Source organism: Nipponia nippon, unplaced genomic scaffold, assembly GCF_047370975.1.
Source record: "Nipponia nippon isolate SJK-2023a ecotype South Korea unplaced genomic scaffold, ASM4737097v1 scaffold_21, whole genome shotgun sequence".
Taxonomy (NCBI): Eukaryota; Metazoa; Chordata; class Aves; order Pelecaniformes; family Threskiornithidae; genus Nipponia; species Nipponia nippon.
In genome coordinates this window covers 1,100,956-1,120,464 of record NW_028262338.1, presented here as the reverse complement: position 1 = coordinate 1,120,464, position 19,509 = coordinate 1,100,956, and the positions used below count along the sequence as shown (strand labels likewise).

Genomic DNA, 19,509 nt, shown 5'->3' with positions numbered 1-19,509 from the left:
CAGAAGAAAATGTTAAGCGAGCAAAGGCAAAAACATAAATGCGCATAGTAAAACCGGGTTACCTCGGGGCCGTGGAGCACACAGCCACACCACATGAAGGGCCACTCGTGTTTGAACGTCATCATCTACGTCAGCAATGATTTTAAGGTGCTGTTTCCCCAGGCAATGCATCAGAGGTGGTGCAAACGCGGAGCAGTGCTTTCGGTGGAGGTTTGCAGGACGCGTCCTGCTCGGTATTGAGGCTTGGGAAAATCCCAGGGGCGCCCACCAGAACCTAGGAGCCCCACTGGTGCTAAATTAGGACACGGTGCTTCAGCAGGAGACAGCAGAAGGGGCTGAATCCGTTCGGGGGAGCAGATGGAGTGACAGCCCCACGGTTTCTCCTCCGAGGGGGACCCGATAAGGTCTCTGCGCCGGCAGCCGTCCCCGGACCGACGGGCAGTCCCGGCCCTCATCTCCACCCGGAAAGGAGCACGTTAAAAGCTCGTACGCTGACGGGAGCCCGAGAGTAAACAGGGTCTGCCTGCGCACTGGGGAAGACCGGAGCCAGAAGCAGGCGCTCCTCCTCGGATCGAGTCCAAATCGCCAGCGCAGAGCCACCGACAGAGGTGCAAGGACCCCACCGGCGGGTTTCGCATGTGCGCTCCTCCGGGCAGAGATGAGCCAGGACGGTGACACCCCCAGCGACGCGAAACACCGGGCTCCTCCCGCTCAGGACCCGGCCCGGCAGGCAGCCCGCGCTGTCCCCCGTGGGAGCCGTCCCCCGTGGGAGCTCCCCGCCGCGGGCTCACTCTCAGCCCCGCGCCTCCCCCGGAGAAAGGAGCAGGCAGAGCAGCTCTGCCGTTGGCCGCAGCGCCGGGCTGATCCGCTGTTGTTCCCGCAGCTCCGACACCCCCCGCTCCGCGGAGGCAGGCTGTGCCTGCTGGCAAAGCGGGCAGCGATGTCAGGATGCCCTTCAACAAGCCACGGGAGCTCGCAGCTGCTACGTGGGGACAGCGGGACCAGAGATAACTAAAAGGAGCCCGGGAGAACAATCTCGTAAGCAGGGGATTTCTAGATTTCAGCGAACCCCACGAAAATCCTCATTACCCACATCAAGCCACAGAAATGCGGACTCACAACGTGCCATTTACTATATCGTCGGCGCAAGAATTCGCCTCTTGAATGCGAGGGCGGAGACTGGTCTATTTAACCCCAGTTAGAGACCACCGGGCTTGGCGGAAGATGCCGGGGGGACACCGGCCCCGCTCGTGTGGCGGAGCAGCTCCGAGCCGAGCACCCGGCATCTCTCGCAACTCCTCCGGCAGCCGTGCCGGGCATTTCCCTACCTGTAAAATCCCCGATTCTGAGGCTGCAAAACAACCTCCGGCCGCCACGGCGGTGCGGGCGCTGCAGCCGCGGCTCCGCCGCCCCACCCGCTCCCGGAGCCGCCCGCCGAAGCGCTCTACAGCGCCCCCGGCTGCAAGCCCTGCCTCAGCTGCCACGACTGCATTGTGCCCGATAACACCGCTGCTAATCAGCATCATTCTCCAAATGAGAGAACGGGAATGAGAGCCTGGGCTTGCAGCGACTGACAGCCCTGCGCGAAATTGTTATCTTTTATTCAAGACACTGACTGGATATTCTAGCGCCTTCTGTTAACGACACATGCCCAGACTATGCTACGAAGTGAAAGCATTCACGAGCTGTTTCTGAAGTGAAGACTGCTTTATGTTTCTGAAAGAAATACTGAAATGTTTTCTGGCAGCGTACGTCTATAATAAATCCCGTTCAGATCTTCAATTCTTTATTGCAGCGAGAGAAACCAAAAGCAACCGTACGAAAGCCAAAGCCTCCCCTGCCCCAAAGGGTCGGCATTAAGAGACTCCACATCGCCCTTAATCATAGCCCAAGGAAAGGAATTGCTTCCCACACCTGTGCGCAAGTGCTGTGTTTTTCCATCCTCTTCTACGGAATTAGTTAACCCTTCTTATAAACTTAACCAGGAGATTCTCCTTTAGGAGATCACGGTTTGCTGTTTCTGCCTTCTATCACATCCATGTGAATTAAGGAAAGAGACAGCTCTACATCTCAGTGATAAGCCTTGCTACTCACAAGCGAAGGTAGTTCACGCACACTTAAGAAGTGATGACCCACTCCCCTTAAGCACATCAGCTACCGGACATGATCAAAGGAGGCTAGAAACACAATCCCCAGCAAATAAACAAAGAACTCAAACGTAAAGCCCTTACTAAGAGATCTAAAATAGGTGCAGAAAGGAAAGAGAAATTCGTGGGACACGCTCACATTTTTCCATGGATCAGCGGGAGACAACCCACTCCTACGATTTTTTTCAGGACCGACACAGAGTTTTCAACTTACTTTACTGGATTTCAGTACCCCTATAAGCACCATTCTTGTCAATTTGGAAGCAACGATCCGCGATTTTATTTTTTTAATTCACATCCTTCGTGTAAAACACTTCTATTAGCACAAAACCCAACAAAATGTACGTTCTCAAAAGACATATATCGCGGTACAGATATCGCTTTGCCGCAAAACTATGGTAGTTATCCAAACGGGCGCTTTTGGCGAACTTAACGTGTAACACGAAAAAAAAATGATAAAAACGTACTGCTTGTTCTTGCTACCCTGGCAGCCCGTCAGATTTCGTTTTCACGCTACAAAAATCAGAAATAAGAAATATTCGTTTTTCCCTGTAGAAGTTGTATCCAGTTTCTAACATCGAACAAGGAACACAAAACATGATCCTAATATCTCATCTCAAAGACTGCTTTGGAGCTGGTAGCGATGAGAACAGCGTCTATTCAGGGCCATTAGTGCATAGCCAGGATCAGCTGCTTCGATAACGGTGTTAAAACAACCCGGTAATTAAGCAATCACTCTCCACACAGAGAAATCAATGTGGAAACCGGTGTCGAAAACTTTTCTCTAGATGAACTTGTGTTTCCCAGCTTCTTATGCTCTACTGCTGGAATAACCAAGGGTTTTCAACATACCATCTCTAGACTATTCAATATTGCATATAGAACTCCTCCCTTCTACTTTTCCCTTAACCACTCTTCCTCCCTCTCTTGACTGCCACCAACTTAACAATTTTCGACTCTGCTTTCCACAGCACGTTACTGGGGTGGATGGCGCAGAACAGACGCCACAATACTACGAAAAGAACGGGATCGGGTCGTGGGAAGACATGCAGCGAGGTCAGGGAGCACCCCCTCCCTCAAACAGTTCTCCACTTTTTCATAAAGCGTCCTGTGTCTCACTCGACTTTCTCCTACGCTTTCACCGGACTTCCCAAGTCAGAACAGTACTCACGACGTCCACCAACGTCTCCTCCCCTCACTACGCCCCATAACTATTACTTCATGTACTTCAGCTTCTTAAGATTAGCGAAACCCACCAACCAGCGAGCTTCTGAATCAGTAACAACCCAAACGATCCTTGGCACACATGGACCGGTGCGTTCATCAAACCAAGCATAACCACACCTGGTTTCAAAGGTAACTACTACCCTAATTACAGTCATCCTGAGGGAGCTACCAAACTCCTGAGAACCTCTCAGGCGTTTTCAAACGTTCAAAGACGCTAAAAAAGGGAAATAAAAGATCCGCTAACACCTACTACTGCCATTTGACGTAAAGTAGTGGAGAAAAAAGAATCTTCCAGCGCTAAGAATACCTTTAACAATAACGTCCTACGCAAGGAAAAAAAAAAAAAAAAAAAGGAAAAGGAGACATCGAAATTTTACGAGGCATTCAGAGTCAATGAAATTTCAAAAGGCGAACACGCGTGTCCAAAGCAGATCACTACAGCTACATCCAACAGCAATACATGACTACGACTCGCATTATAAAATCATTACCACAGAAAAGGTGTTTTAATACATAGATGAGCCATGAAATGTGATAGGCAAAAAGAACTATCAAAGAGAGAAAAAAAAAAAACCAGAGATATTTGCAAATACACTTACCACGTGAGAAGTAAGTGGGGACAGAGACGGCCCCTTCCCAGCAGAACCGTTTTCTGCCGCGGCGCCCGGCGGCGGCGGGAAGTTGGGGCTGAAAACCATCAGGTCGCTCTTGCCCGCGCCGTCCGCCACGCACAGGCTCCGGCTCTGGCGCTGCGAGTACGACCAGCTCCCCACTTCGCTGGCGCACACCAGCGTCGCCGGCCCGGGCCCCGACAGCACGCCCGCCCGCGGCGACCACCGCGACGCCCCGTACAGCACCACCGCCAGCACGAACACGCTCGACACCGCGCAGATGGCCACCACCAGCCACACGTTCGTCGCCGCCGCCGCCGCCGCCGCCGCGCTGCCCTCCGCGCCCGACGCCGGACGCAGCCCCGCCCCCGCCCCCGGCGACGACGACGACGACGACGAGGAGCCCGCGGCCGCCAGCGCCGCCTCGGCGCCCTCCACCAGCGACACGCTCAGCGTGGCCGTGGCCGAGCGCGACGGCTCCCCGTGGTCCCGCACCACGATCACCAGCCTCTGCCGCGGGCCGTCCGCCTCCTCCAGCGCCCGCGCCGTGCTCACCTCGCCGCTGTACAGCCCCACGCGGAACGGGCCCTTCCCCCGCGGCTCCCACAGCTCGTAGCGCAGCCACGCGTTGTAGCCCGCGTCCGCGTCCACCGCGCGGATCTTCGCCACCACCTGCCCCGCCGGCGCCCCCCACGCCGCCCACGCCCACAGCGCCCCCGAGCCCGGCCCCGCCGCCGCCGAGCCCGCCGCCCCGGGCCCCGGCCCGCCGCCCGCAGGCGGCAGCAGCGCCGGCGCGTTGTCGTTCTCGTCCACCACGAAGAGCTGCACCGTGGCGTTGCCGCACAGCGCCGGCTCCCCCGCGTCCACCGCACGCACCTCGAACTGCAGCACCTGCACCTCCTCGTAGTCCAGGGGCTGCAGCGCCCACAGCCGCCCGCTCTCCGCGTCCACCGCCACGTAGCTCGACGCCGGCCGCCACCCCCCGCCCGCCGCCGCGCCCCCGCCGCCGCCCTCCGCCACCGAGTAGCTCACGCGCCCGTTGCCCGCCTCGTCCGGGTCCCGCGCCCACAGCCGCGCCAGCTCCGCGCCCGCCGCGTTGTTCTCCCGCGCCAGCACCGTGTACACGGCCTGCGCGAACGCCGGCGCGTTGTCGTTCACGTCCGACACCGGCACCCGCACCCCGCGGCTGGCGCGCAGCGGCGGCGCCCCGCCGTCCTCCGCCCGCACCTCCACCTCGTACTCCGACACGCGCTCCCGGTCCAGCGCCTCCCGCAGCACCAGCGAGTACGAGCCCGCGAACGTCGCCACCAGACCGAACGGCGCCGCCGGCCACACCGCGCACCGCACCCGCCCGTTCGCCCCCGAGTCCCGGTCCGACACGCTCAGCAGCGCCACCACCGTCCCCACCGCCGCGTCCTCCGGCACCGGCACCGACAGCGACGTCACCCACACCTCCGGCGCGTTGTCGTTCACGTCCACCACCTCCACCACCACCTTGCAGTGACCCGACAGCGGGGGCGTCCCTTTGTCTCTCGCTTCGATTGTAATCTCGTAACTGTTAATTTCTTCGTAGTCTAATTTCCCTTGAAGTCTGAGTTCTCCTTTGTTTTCGTCGATAGTGAATATTTCTTTTATTTGAGCAGTGACATGCCTACTAAATAAATATGTAATATCACTATTGCTCCCTTCGTCCAAATCCGTGGCACTGAGCTTGATTAACAGAGTCCCGAGCTCTGAACCCTCTAAGAGTTTCACTTTATACACCGACTGGTTGAACTGGGGCGCGTTGTCGTTTGCGTCCAGCACCGAGATCACCAGCTCCATCGTGCCCGACAGCGACGGCCGGCCACCGTCACTCGCCGTCAGCAACAAACGGTGCACAGGAACCGTCTCGCGGTCCAGAGATTTCGTTAAAACAAGAGCCAAAGACGCGCTCTGGTCATTATTCCCCTGGTGATCGAGACCGAAATGCTCGCTGGGGCTTAGTGCATAGGAGAGCTGCGCGTTGGCTCCGATATCTGCATCCGACGCGCCCTCCAGCGGGAACCGAGACCCCGGTAGCGACGATTCCGCGATTGTAAAGGCTTCTTCGTTCACGGGGAAGAGCGGGGCGTTGTCGTTGATGTCGGTGACCTCCAGCTCCACGTGGAAGACGCGCAGCGGCCGCTCCACCAGCACCTCCAGCCGCAGGGCGCACGGCGCGCTCTTCCCGCACAGCTCCTCCCGGTCCAGCCGCGAGCTCACCACCAGCGCCCCGCTCGCCCCGCTCACCTCCACGCTCGCCCGACGGCCCTGCGACACCAGCCGCAGCCGCCGCGCCTCCGCATCGCCCGCCTCCAGGCCCAGGTCCTGCGCCAGCCGCCCCACCACCGTCCCGGCCTCCGCCTCCTCCGGCACCGAGTACCGCACCTGCCCGCCGCCCAGCGCCCACGCCGCCTGCAGCACCAGCATCCGCACCACGGGCACCCACCACGCGCCCATCGCCGCCGCCGCCCGCCCGGGCCCCGCACGGCTCCCCGCCGCCGCACGGACGCCCGCCTTAAGGGCTCCCCGGCAGGCGCGGGGCGCCGCTACGCGCTCCACCGCCCCGCCTGGCCCAGTCCGCCGCATCCTGCCTCCCGCCGCCGCCCGCCCGCTGACGGCAGCCGTCACAGCGGCTCGGGGAGGAGCTGCCGGCTTCCCGCGGGCTCACGACGCCTTCGCAGCCAACAGCGGCACCTGGTGTCGGGCCGCGGCTCATTCTGAGAGCTGCCGCCTCCTGCCGCCCTCGCGCGGCGCTCCGCTCGAGGAAGGACGGGCCGTGGCTCGCCCGCTCGGTCGACAAGCTCCGCGATTTCCCATCGCAACATTTCTTTTCGTCAAAAACGATAATAGGTGGTCTCTTCTCTTCTCTTCTCTTCTCTTCTCTTCTCTTCTCTTCTCTTCTCTTCTCTTCTCTTCTCTTCTCTTCTCTTCTCTTCTCTTCTCTTCTCTTCTCTTCTCTTCTCTTCTCTTCTCTTCTCTTCTCTTCTTCTTCTCTTCTTCTTCTCTTCTTCTCCTCTCCTCTCCTCTCCTCTCCTCTCTCCTCTCCCTCTTCTCTTCTTCTTCTCTTTCCTAAAGGCACTTTAATTGATATATACTTGCCAAAATGTTTCCTAAACACCTACATTAACCCAGGAATCACATCTGGGAAGGTCTTCACTGAAAAAAAACTACTCCATTTCTGATCCCCTGACTTTGTCTTCCCTACACGTTGTTGAGGAGGCATAACTCAGTTTCCTCATTTCTTTCTTTGCAAAGAGAGTTCAGCTGTTTCCTCTCCAGAAGACGACTGTATCCTTGATCTTCCAGCTATGGAAAGTACTCAGATCTCCAGAAGAAATAGATTCACAGAAGAAATAGATTCGCATGGAATTTATTTGTGTCTAGTGCAGCAAGGCTGAAAACAAGCAGAAACTGCTTACTTTTTCATGGCTTAGTGACAGTGATGTAGCTGAGCAATCCCATGCACTCTCCTTGGTTTTCATACAGTAAATAATAGAGTGAGGACATGATATTACAAGGAGTATCTGTGTCTGTCCATAACAGAATGGTTTTGCCTTTTGAAGCATAAGTCCAACCTAAGAAACCAGCAATGCATACAAATTCGAAAGATTTCAACTCGTGATTTCCTAACTCTATGTCAGACTAAACATAACTCACATAATCCTCTCGGAAGGGTGAAATAGCTCAGGGAACCTGAGCTCTCTCGTAGTCTTGATGTGTCTCAGTAAAGTATTTCCTGTTTTATTCCCCACTTGTAGCTGCACAATGAATGACAAGTTCTTTCTTACCTTTTTAGGCAGACAGGCATTCACAGTACAGTAAACCAATGTGCCCATTGCTGATGGAGGTGAGCCACTGCAGGATACAGTACAGTCACCCACACATCCCGTAACTGAAGACAATACAAAAGGGTTGCACCACTGCTCTGGCAAGGTACAGTTTATCCTGCAACGTGTTCCCAGGCTCTCACCTCATCCACTGACATAAACACATCACGGCCCCTTCCGTACACAACTAGGGACACTTGCTGCTACCCCACCACACAGGCCAGGCAGCAACATGAAACAGATGATTTTACACAATAGTGACTTGCTCATTCTACCATAGAAGCATCAACGATGCCACAGGAGGTCAAAACAAAATGAAGATATCAAATGCTAAAAAAATCCAGGTAGGCCTGTCAGTAGGTCATCTTTCATTACACCTGTTGCTATTCTAACAGTTGTCTTGATTTATTTCCAGGCCTCCATTGTCAGGGCCAAGTTCAGGGATGGCAGTTCACGATTTCAGGGAAGCAGGGCTGGAAAAGCAAACAGGTTTTCTCCAGCCTCTCAAATCCCTGCTGTATTGCCAGTGTTTCTGTATCCACTTCTGTGAAGGCAGAGACAGAAATTAAACCTGAAGTCTCACAGCATTCTCTTGAGGTAAACATCACCTTAAGAGACTACAAGACACTGAAGCACAGTGATGGCAAGGGGCACAAATTCTGAAATCAGTCAACACTATTTGGCAGCACAGCTCTCGCTCACGATTACTGACACATCTCCTGAGAAAGGCAAGCTAAGCCATGCTGTCTATGGGAGAATCAGGAGTTTCAAGTGTCATCCCAGTTCATATTCACATGATCATCACAAGGCACACACACAACGAGGCACAAAATAACAGTTTATTTTAAAAAGTATTCTCAGGAAGGAAAAAAAAAAAAAGAAAGCAAATACAAAGCCTACCACTGCAGGGTACATGGAACTAGCAGAGTCATGAACCATAACGGAGGTGCTTCTACAAATATATTTGCCCACCAAACCCAAGTTCTCTAGCAATACTTCTTGCCTCATATAACACTTAATCTGCATGTTTTTCACAGCTGACTTGGTTGCTGCTCTTCTGCCATTAAGTACGTTGTATTAGAAAGTACATTTACATCATACTTAGAAAGTGGCAACATGAAATGCTTCTACTATCTTTTCCATGTAATTCTGTAGTACTTCACAAACTAATATATGCCATACAAGGTGAACAGAGAAGAACCTGGAGTACCAACTGTGGTCACCTTGCATGACCTCTGTTTTAGAGGAGAATCAAAAAGGAGGACAGACTTCTGATCAAGGAAAGACTGGAAACTTGCACTTCTCAGCAGCCAAAAGCAGAAAGTTCATTAAAACTGTCCTACCTGCAAGACAAGAAAATGTACACAGATGAAGACATTCCATGCAAAATGAAAGAAGTCCAAAAGAGGCACTTAAGAGTTGTGATTAACTACACAGGTGGCAGGAAATCCAAACCTGGTCACTTGAGTAAGTGCCCCAGTCGGGCAGAGATCTTCGCCAGGAACTGCGCCATTTCGAAGCTCACCTCAAGAAGTCATGGAGAGTGATGTAACAAAGGTTATGGGAGATATTACCCTATGGAGCAGAGTTAAAATACAGGTCTGCTGAGAAGAACTGCAGAAAGAGCTGATGACCTTGAAGACCTACATGGGAAAATGGCAAAATATTTTCCATGCAGGACACCACAAGGCTGAGCAGATGAGGACAAAATTTAGCTTCAACAGACAATGTAACTGACTCTGAGACAACCATTTAAGGTTCTGAAATAACATCTTTTCCATAGAGAAGACAGTGATGTGGATATATCATCAGCTCTGTTCTCAGTGCCAATCAAAAGGTGAGATTTAGAAGACCATGGAAATAAACAATACACTTCATTCAACTTTGTGGAAATATAAGGTTCAACAACACTTTGAATATTTTGTGGAGGTACTCCGCTTCTTAACATGGTAACAAGAAAAGAGAAGATAGGGAAGAGTTTCAGAGAAGGCCAGTAGGATGACCAAAGATTTAGAGCAGCTTCTGTTTGAGGAACATTTCCTCGTGTTAAAAAATAAAAGACTGAAAGGGAATACGACAGAGATCTTCAAAGCAGAAGTACCATGAAGGATGATAAGAAGCAAAGACATGAAAAACTAGATAGGACAACACCACGAAAAAAACCCATCCAACTTCAACATGTCCATCTTCCAGGATGGGTTTGGACTAGACATTTCCACACATCCTTTAAATCCCAACCTATGCTCTCGATATCTCTACATCCTCTACAAAAAGATATGAGGTGCTACAGAAAACAGCAGCCTGCCCTGTCACACCTCAGCTACAAATAAAGGAGTAAACTGTCACTAAAAAAGATAGTAGCATTGAGGTCGTGACGCTAAGGAAAATGGCTGCAAAACGGCTCCGAGAATTTCCGTGCTCCAGGAAGACAAGAAAGAGGCATAAAAAACTGCAGCACTGAAACAGCTTGCAGAGGAAGAAGCCACAAAGAAAACTGCAAACAGCAAACAGAGAATAAGCACCCGCCAATCACCGCCCGCAGGCCCCGGGGGGGGGCCCGCCTCCCAACAGCGCCTCCCCAGGGCGACGGCGAGCAGGGCGAGCAGGGCGAGAGCGGAGAGAAGGGGGAGGAGGGGGCGAGAGGCGAGAAAGGGAGGGCCACTGACCGTGTCCAGGAGAGCGGGCGGCTCCGGCTGCGTCTCCTTCGCCGCGGCGCCCGGCGGCGGCGGGAAGTTGGGGCTGAAAACCATCAGGTCGCTCTTGCCCGCGCCGTCCGCCACGCACAGGCTCCGGCTCTGGCGCTGCGAGTACGACCAGCTCCCCACTTCGCTGGCGCACACCAGCGTCGCCGGCCCGGGCCCCGACAGCACGCCCGCCCGCGGCGACCACCGCGACGCCCCGTACAGCACCACCGCCAGCACGAACACGCTCGACACCGCGCAGATGGCCACCACCAGCCACACGTTCGTCGCCGCCGCCGCCGCCGCCGCCGCGCCGCCCTCCGCGCCCGACGCCGGACGCAGCCCCGCCCCCGGCGACGACGGCGACGACGACGACGAGGAGCCCGCGGCCGCCAGCGCCGCCTCGGCGCCCTCCACCAGCGACACGCTCAGCGTGGCCGTGGCCGAGCGCGACGGCTCCCCGTGGTCCCGCACCACGATCACCAGCCTCTGCCGCGGGCCGTCCGCCTCCTCCAGCGCCCGCGCCGTGCTCACCTCGCCGCTGTACAGCCCCACGCGGAACGGGCCCTTCCCCCGCGGCTCCCACAGCTCGTAGCGCAGCCACGCGTTGTAGCCCGCGTCCGCGTCCACCGCGCGGATCTTCGCCACCACCTGCCCCGCCGGCGCCCCCCACGCCGCCCACGCCCACAGCGCCCCCGAGCCCGGCCCCGCCGCCGCCGAGCCCGCCGCCCCGGGCCCCGGCCCGCCGCCCGCAGGCGGCAGCAGCGCCGGCGCGTTGTCGTTCTCGTCCACCACGAAGAGCTGCACCGTGGCGTTGCCGCACAGCGCCGGCTCCCCCGCGTCCACCGCACGCACCTCGAACTGCAGCACCTGCACCTCCTCGTAGTCCAGGGGCTGCAGCGCCCACAGCCGCCCGCTCTCCGCGTCCACCGCCACGTAGCTCGACGCCGGCCGCCACCCCCCGCCCGCCGCCGCGCCCCCGCCGCCGCCCTCCGCCACCGAGTAGCTCACGCGCCCGTTGCCCGCCTCGTCCGGGTCCCGCGCCCACAGCCGCGCCAGCTCCGCGCCCGCCGCGTTGTTCTCCCGCGCCAGCACCGTGTACACGGCCTGCGCGAACGCCGGCGCGTTGTCGTTCACGTCCGACACCGGCACCCGCACCCCGCGGCTGGCGCGCAGCGGCGGCGCCCCGCCGTCCTCCGCCCGCACCTCCACCTCGTACTCCGACACGCGCTCCCGGTCCAGCGCCTCCCGCAGCACCAGCGAGTACGAGCCCGCGAACGTCGCCACCAGACCGAACGGCGCCGCCGGCCACACCGCGCACCGCACCCGCCCGTTCGCCCCCGAGTCCCGGTCCGACACGCTCAGCAGCGCCACCACCGTCCCCACCGCCGCGTCCTCCGGCACCGGCACCGACAGCGACGTCACCCACACCTCCGGCGCGTTGTCGTTCACGTCCACCACCTCCACCACCACCTTACAGTGACCCGACAGCGGTGGGTTTCCCTGATCCGCTGCATCCACTTGCAGGCGATAGAGACCAACATCCTCAAAGTCTAAGTCACCACTAAGACGAATCTCTCCGCTGCTTCTGTCGATCCCGAAAACGTCTCTTCCATCCTGAGGCAACAAGAGCTGGAGAGAATACGAGATATTCCCGTTCGTCCCCTCATCCAAATCCGTGGCCTTTACTTTGATCACTAAAGTGCCGCGTTCCGTATTTTCCAGCAGTTTCACTTTATACACCGACTGGTTGAACTGGGGCGCGTTGTCGTTTGCGTCCAGCACCGAGATCACCAGCTCCATCGTGCCCGACAGCGACGGCCGGCCACCGTCACTCGCCGTCAGCAACAAACGGTGCACAGGAACCGTCTCGCGGTCCAGAGATTTCCTCAGCACCAGCAATAAGGACTCACCGTCCTCCTCGATTTTTTGCAAATCCAGAGAGAAATGCTCAGTGGGACTGAGCGCATAGAAGAGCTGCGCGTTGGCTCCGATATCTGCATCCGACGCGCCCTCCAGCGGGAACCGAGACCCCGGTAGCGACGATTCCGCGATGCTGAGGTTTTTCCGGGCGGCGGGGAAGAGCGGGGCGTTGTCGTTGATGTCGGTGACCTCCAGCTCCACGTGGAAGACGCGCAGCGGCCGCTCCACCAGCACCTCCAGCCGCAGGGCGCACGGCGCGCTCTTCCCGCACAGCTCCTCCCGGTCCAGCCGCGAGCTCACCACCAGCGCCCCGCTCGCCCCGCTCACCTCCACGCTCGCCCGACGGCCCTGCGACACCAGCCGCAGCCGCCGCGCCTCCGCATCGCCCGCCTCCAGGCCCAGGTCCTGCGCCAGCCGCCCCACCACCGTCCCGGCCTCCGCCTCCTCCGGCACCGAGTACCGCACCTGCCCGCCGCCCAGCGCCCACGCCGCCTGCAGCACCAGCACCCGCACCACGGGCACCCACCACGCGCCCATCGCCGCCGCCGCCGCCGCCCGCCCGGGCCCCGCACGGCTCCCCGCCGCCGCACGGACGCACCGCCTCTCCTGCCCGCCCCGCGCCGCCCCCCCGCGCTCACAGCCGGGCTCTCCGCCGCACCGGGGCGGACCCGCCTCGCCGCTCCGCCGACGTTTCTGAGCCTGCAGCGACACCGTGTGCTGCTCCGCCGCCGCACACGCTCCCCACCATCGCCCGCCACTCCGGCCCCGTCACGGTCATCTCCTCTGCCGCCTCTTCCTTACGTTTCCCTCTTTCGTTTGCTTCTTTCTTTTTCCTCCCTCCTTTGCTCTTTCCTTCTCCCTTTCTCTTCCTTCTTTTCTCCTTCTTTCTTCATTCAGTTACCTCTTCTTAGTCGTTTCTATCCTTCTTCCTTTCTTTCCTTCTCTTTTTCTTTTTCTTCTTTTTCTGCTGTCTTCTCTTCCTTCTTCTCCCTCGGCTTTCTTCTTTTTCCTCCTTCTCCTTCTTCATTCTTCTCTTCCATCTCCGTTTCCTTCTTGCCCTGCCGTCCCCGAGTCTTCCCTCCCCTTTCCCTTCGCTTTCCACCCTTCTCTCTGCTTTACCCCCGCTCCCAGCTCACCACTCGCCTCCAACGCTGCGGCGGCGACCATCAAAGACGGAGCCATCAGCGCTAATTACGGGCCATCAGCGCCGGAGCGCGGTGCTCTGACCACGGGGGAGGCTGTAAGGGACCAGCTCCGTTCAGCGTCTAGAGGTAAAGTCGGTGCGGGCTGGTCGTCTTCTCTATCGTCTCTCCTTTCCTTCCTCTCTCTTCTTTCTTGTCTTCTTCCTTAATTGATTTTTACCTTCATAAGAGTCCTGCCTTTCATTTTCCTTGCCTTCTTCATTCCTCTCTGCTATTCTCTTTTTTCTCTATTTTTTCCCTCTAACCCTTCTCTTTCCTTCTTCTCTTTCCTTTTGTCTTCTCTTTCCTTCTCTTCCATGTCCTTTACTGTCCTCCCCTCCTCTTCTCTTTCCATCCTTGTCTCTCCAGTCCTTTTTTTCCTTTTCCAAACTGATTTCCAAATGTCCAAACCATGCTTGCAACGAAGCATGGACATGCCCTTTGGCAAGACCTCTCCTTCCTCCTCCTCATCCCTTTTCATCAAGACTTGCACAGCATCCCTGACTACTGAGGTTGCTGAGGTCCTCAACTCCCTCATCCCTTTTCATCAAGACTTGCACAGCATCCCTGACTACTGAGGTTGCTGAGGTCCTCAACTCCATTCAGCCTGTTGAGATGAAGTCAGTGCATCCTGGTAACAGCCTCAAACATCTCTTCCTTCCCGCTTGCTTTCTTCTTTGATTCTTACTTGCAAAGATTCCTTCCTTTCCTTCTTTTTTTCTCTCCTCCTTCTTTCCTTTTTCCTTTCTCTTTGCTCTTCTTTCCTCTCTTCCTTTTTTTCCTTGCCCCTCTATGCCCCTTCTTTGCCTCCCCTTCTCTTCTGCTTCCATCCTTGTATCTCTGTTCATTTTCTCCTTTACGAAGATGGTTTTAAAAGGTCACCACCATGCTCACCAAGAAGCACGGACGTGCCATTTGGCAAGAACTCTCATTCCTCTTCCCTACCACCTTCCATCTCTCTGGACAGGCAACAACCTTCCTGCTTTCCTCCCATCCATGCACCTGCAACTTTCCCTCCCTTCAGGGTGAAGGCCACACTCTTCAGCCCCCAGTCCTCTCAAGGAACCAGCAAATAACACAGCAAGGCAATCAAATGGCAACAAACACCTCTGCTACAGCGGAACAGAATCCACCACCCTCTGCAACACAAGCCCAAGGCCCAGGGACTTGGACATCTGTGCAAGCAGGCTCCAAAGAGTCCAAACCACACAGGGGAGTGTCTCATTGGGAACTCAGACCCATCGCAGCCCAGCACGACAATCCTCCACAAAGGCTGAAAAAGCACGGGGCAACCACAGCTCCTGAGCGCTCTTCATATACCTTGAGGAAGAGCTATTTCCCTGACTCATTTTCCACCTGCACGCTGAATGGCAAGCACTTGCTTCTCCTTTCACGCAGGCATGCACGGTCAGAACAACACACCAAGTACCTCAGGCCCCATGGAATACCTCTCTCTTTACTATGAGCCACCCATCATACAGCCAAGCAAAAGCCACCAAGGCAACACCACAGCATTTTCACTGAGAACATATTTACTCCAAGAAAGGCATTAGAAAGGACACCTGTCCTTGCTGCCACCTGCTCACCCTGCGCCTGCAAGCAGCAGGGAAGCAACGACAGCAGGCAGTGGTGCTTTGCTGCTCCAAACCTACAGGCATTACAATCCAGGCAACGGTCGGTCGATCCAACATGAAGATGCCACAACTGAACAGGAACAAAAATGTACATCTGTCTCTCAAACACATCCTCTTTAATGTGTGACTTACCTGTAGCATCACTGGTGGTGTCTTCAGAAAAAGAAAAACTTTCAGAACAGGAGAATTGGGTGTAAGGGACATTGTCCCTTAACATGATCAGAGATTTCTGGGGATGCTGGACAAGAAAAAATGACTCATGTTCTGCAAAAGCACTGAAAACCCTGGACTGTGTGTACTGCTCCCTTAGGCACTTCTACCAAAGGGGAAGCAGAAGGGAGGCTTGAAAGCTAAGGACACTCTCTCAACATCAGCCTCAGCTCAGGAGAACGAAAAAACCTTCCCTCACAATCATGGGAAACCCACAGAAAAGTCTGCCACCTGACAGATACCACAATTCAGCAGTCTGTATTTCATCCACTGTTAACACATTGACAATGTGAGAGGGAGAAAAAAAAAAAAAAGGGGTGGGCAGGTTTGGTGAGAGGAGAGAAGAAAACCAAAGAATCCCATTCCACTCTATTGAAATGCAAGCTTTGCCAACATCTTGAATATGGACACCACTTCTTCCCCTCTCTACCAAGACCGAGAACACAGAGAAGAACAAGGAAGGCTCAAAGAAGGCTCACAGCATGATCCAAATTTCAAAAAGCTTCTGCTTGACAAATGACACTCCATATCAAAAACAAGTGACTAAAGGCGCATATGGCAGTGATCTTCACAAGCAGTAGTACCATGGAGAACAAAAGGGCGTGAGGATACGCAGAACTTCTGGAGGTCCTGAGAGGATCCCAGGCAAGCAGCCCTGTGTGCCAGGGCTCTTCTCAAGTTTTCTACTGGCATCCACTATCCTGTACCATGGGAAATGGCATCTCCACAGCTAAGCAGACATTCTCCAGTCCTTCCCAATGACAAAGACCATCTTCTACACAGCATCTTCATTTCCATCAGAAAAGACTCTTCCCTGCTAAGAGTCACCCTCCCCATGACACACATGCCCAGGACCTACTTGGTACCACAAGCAGGATCAATCCCACAATACCCAGACAGTGCTCAACCACAACAACATGCCCCAACAATAAAACCCTGCACTGAGCACGACCCAGGCCTTTGTACATACTCACCTTCCCTCACCATTTGCACAAAGAACATATGGAATCCTGCAAAGCCACACAGTGTCTGGCAGGCTCTTCCCACCTGTGTGAACTTCACCCTCAATGCTCTTCCCTTTGCAGCAATCTCAGATGGAAACACCACACAGCTGCACAGTAGAGTTCTTAAGCGTTCTGTCACTAGAGCTGTGACCGCTCACATCCCACGCCACACAGATGTCATTCTTTGAGAGAACCACACCAAGTGCCGAAGCATAAGTGCACTCACGACATCAACTGGGTGGGAGAAGTTGTATCATGGAAAACCAGAGCTGGGCTGGGCTGGAGGGTTTGGTGTGTACGTGCATGAAACCAAATGAGTAAAGCATGACAAGCAGGCACAGCATCTGTACTGCGGCCGACTGTGCAAGTGCACAAGGAGGGGAAGTCAAGAGCACAAAGATGACACCCACCTCCTCCTGGCCCCTTACAAATCCTGCCTGAGGAGGAAGAAGGAACCATCATGGCTGCTACAGATGCCCACCACTACACAGGGACAGCAGATTGAAGCACTACCCTCCCACAACACCTTTCCCAAAACAGGAGGAAAAAGGTTCATCAGACACTATTCAGCAGTCTGCATCTCACCCCCTCTTACCAACACATTCCTTACATCAGGCAGGCAGCAGCACAAGGGACTGTCTCTGGTGGGAGATATTCATAACCTCAAAAGACACTGTGGGCGTTTCAATACCACACCCTATCTCAACATCCAGAAGGCCTCCAACTCCAGACCCTTGGGAGCCTGGGAAGGATCCTGGGCAAGAACACTCTCTGCCCATCCTGCCTCATGCTTTCCTCTAGGCATCCTCCATTCCACATTCTGGGACATGCGTTCTCAAGGCAAGCACATCACCTCCCATTCTTCTTTTCTTACAACATGGCCCATGGTCTACCCAAGGATTTCTACCTCCCTCAGACAAGTCTTCCCACTGCTCAAGGTCACCCTTCACATCAGGACATGGCCAGGCCCTACTCAGTGACACTGCCACATTCACCTCTGTGACATGCCACCGTTTGTTTCCAAGCTCGGGGCTCACTCCAGCTTTTGCAGACCATTCCCAGCAATCAGAGCACCGTAAAAAACCATACAGACGGTATCATATAGACCGTATCCAGCAGACTCTCTCCTCTTTCTGAAGGTGATGTTGGAACAGCTCTAATTGGCAATGGCATTGATTTCATGCTGTGAGAGAACAACCCAATCGTTGACAAGCATCCCAATGTAATGGATGATATCGATTCTGTAACAGAATTCGGGGTTGGGGCTTTGTTATCAGGGCTGGGAGGGGTTGTTTCGGGTTTTTTGCTTATTTGATGGTTGGGGTTTTTTTTGTTGAGAAGAAGGTTTCCAGAGCTTGTGTAAGGGTTTGGCTACTGATGCAGGTAGAGAAAGAACATCATAACAGGCCAGCACACAACACACCGCTTCTCTGGCCAGGAATGCAGGTCCACAACCGTTCCCATCAATGAGAGCACCATAAAAACCACACAGATGGTATCAGACACACTGTGTTGAGCAGACTCTCTGTAGTTGACCCTTCATGTTTTGCAATGCTTCACACCTGCGAGCTCTGTTACACATCTGAAATGTTACACATCTATTTGTACAGGCGGTGTCAGGATAGCTCTAATAGCAACGACACTGATTTCCTGCTGTGAGAGAACAACCTGAATACTGACGAGCACAGCACTGTAATGGATCATATCTAAAGTGTAGGACAATTGGGTTTTTTTTTTTTTAAAGAAAACTCAAGCGGGTCCAGAGGAGGGGCACGAAGATGATCAGGGAGCTGGAGCATCTGGGGTTCTTTATCCTAGAGAAGAGAAGGCTCTGTGGAGACCTTAAAGTGTCCTTCCACTACTTAAAGGGGGGCCTACAGGAAAGATGGGGAGGGACTCTTTATCAGGGAATGTAGTAATAGGACGAGGGGTAATGCTTTTAAACTGAAAGAGGGTACATTTACATTAGATATATTAGGAAGAAATTCCCTACTGTGAGGGTGGTGAGACACTGGAACAGGTTGCCCAGAGAAGTTCTAGATGGCCCCTCCCTGGAAGCATTCAAGACCAGTTTAGATGGGGCTTTGACCAACCTGATCTAGTGGAAGATGTGACTGCTCATGGCAGCGGGGTTGGAACTAGATGATTTTAAGGCCCCTTCCAACCCAAACCATTCTGTGATTCTATGATCACGGCAACATCAACAGCTTTAGAAGCTGCTATAGATGCCCACCACTACACGGGGACAGGAGATTGAAGCGTTACCCTCCCACAACACCTTTCCCAAAACAGGAGCAAAAAGGTTCATCAGACACTATTCAGCAGTCTGCATCTCACCCCTCTTACCAGCACATTCCTTACATCAGGCAGGCAGCAGCACAAGGGACTGTCTCTGGTGGGACATATTCATACAACATTGTGGGCATTTCAGTATCACATATTATCTCAACATCAGGAAGGCCTACAACTCCAGACACCTTGGAGCCTAGAAGAGAATCCTGGGCAGGAACACTTCGTGCCCATCCTGCCTCATGCTTTCCTCTAGGCATCCGCCATTCCCCACTCTGCTACATGCGTTCTCAAGACAAGCACATCATCTCCCATTCTTCTTTTCTTACAACATGGCCCATGGTCTTCCCAAGGATTTCTACCTCCCTCAGACAAGTCTTCCCACTGCTCAAGGTCACCTTTCACATGGACCCTTCAAGGACACGGACAGGCGCTATGCACTACCACTGCCACATTCACCTCTGCAACATGTCACAGCTTCCTTTCCCACCTCAAGGCTCAATCAGACTTTTGCAGACCCTTCCCACCAATGACAGCACCATAAAAATAACCACAGACGTATCACATGCACGCTGTCCGTGTCACACTCCAATCCCTGAACACTTTATGCTACTAACTAGAGTAACAACACAAGAAAAGTCCAACGCAATGCCTTTCCTACTTTCATCATGACCCTGGTGGGAGAACCCAAACGGAGAATTGTTCTCTCTACGGGGAGAGAAAACCTGGAAGTCCCAGTTGTCACCTTGCA

The 19,509-nt window shown here is 54.7% G+C and overlaps 1 protein-coding gene across 5 annotated transcripts in view; it reads right to left on the bottom strand.

Annotated features, from left to right (window-relative positions):
- LOC104011917 (protocadherin alpha-C2) overlaps nt 1–12,981 on the bottom strand; it is a 101,169-nt gene extending 88,188 nt beyond the window's left edge. Inside the window, exons 1-3 of one of the 5 annotated variants that reach the window (XR_015705310.1) lie at nt 10,503–12,981; nt 9,292–9,479; nt 8,749–9,179 (exon numbers count right to left, since the gene is read on the bottom strand). Coding sequence is in view for 3 of the 5 variants with exons in the window: in XM_087760121.1 (XP_087616247.1) it covers nt 9,358–9,411; nt 10,503–12,977 (2,529 nt within the window). In the remaining 2 variants the exon portion in view is untranslated. Of the gene's footprint in view, nt 1–8,748; nt 9,180–9,201; nt 9,480–10,502 lie in introns of those variants that run through there. The other 4 variants (XR_015705311.1, XM_087760122.1, XM_087760121.1 and 1 more) reach the window with 4 other exon arrangements.
- Nucleotides 12,982–19,509: the final 6,528 nt, after the last annotated feature.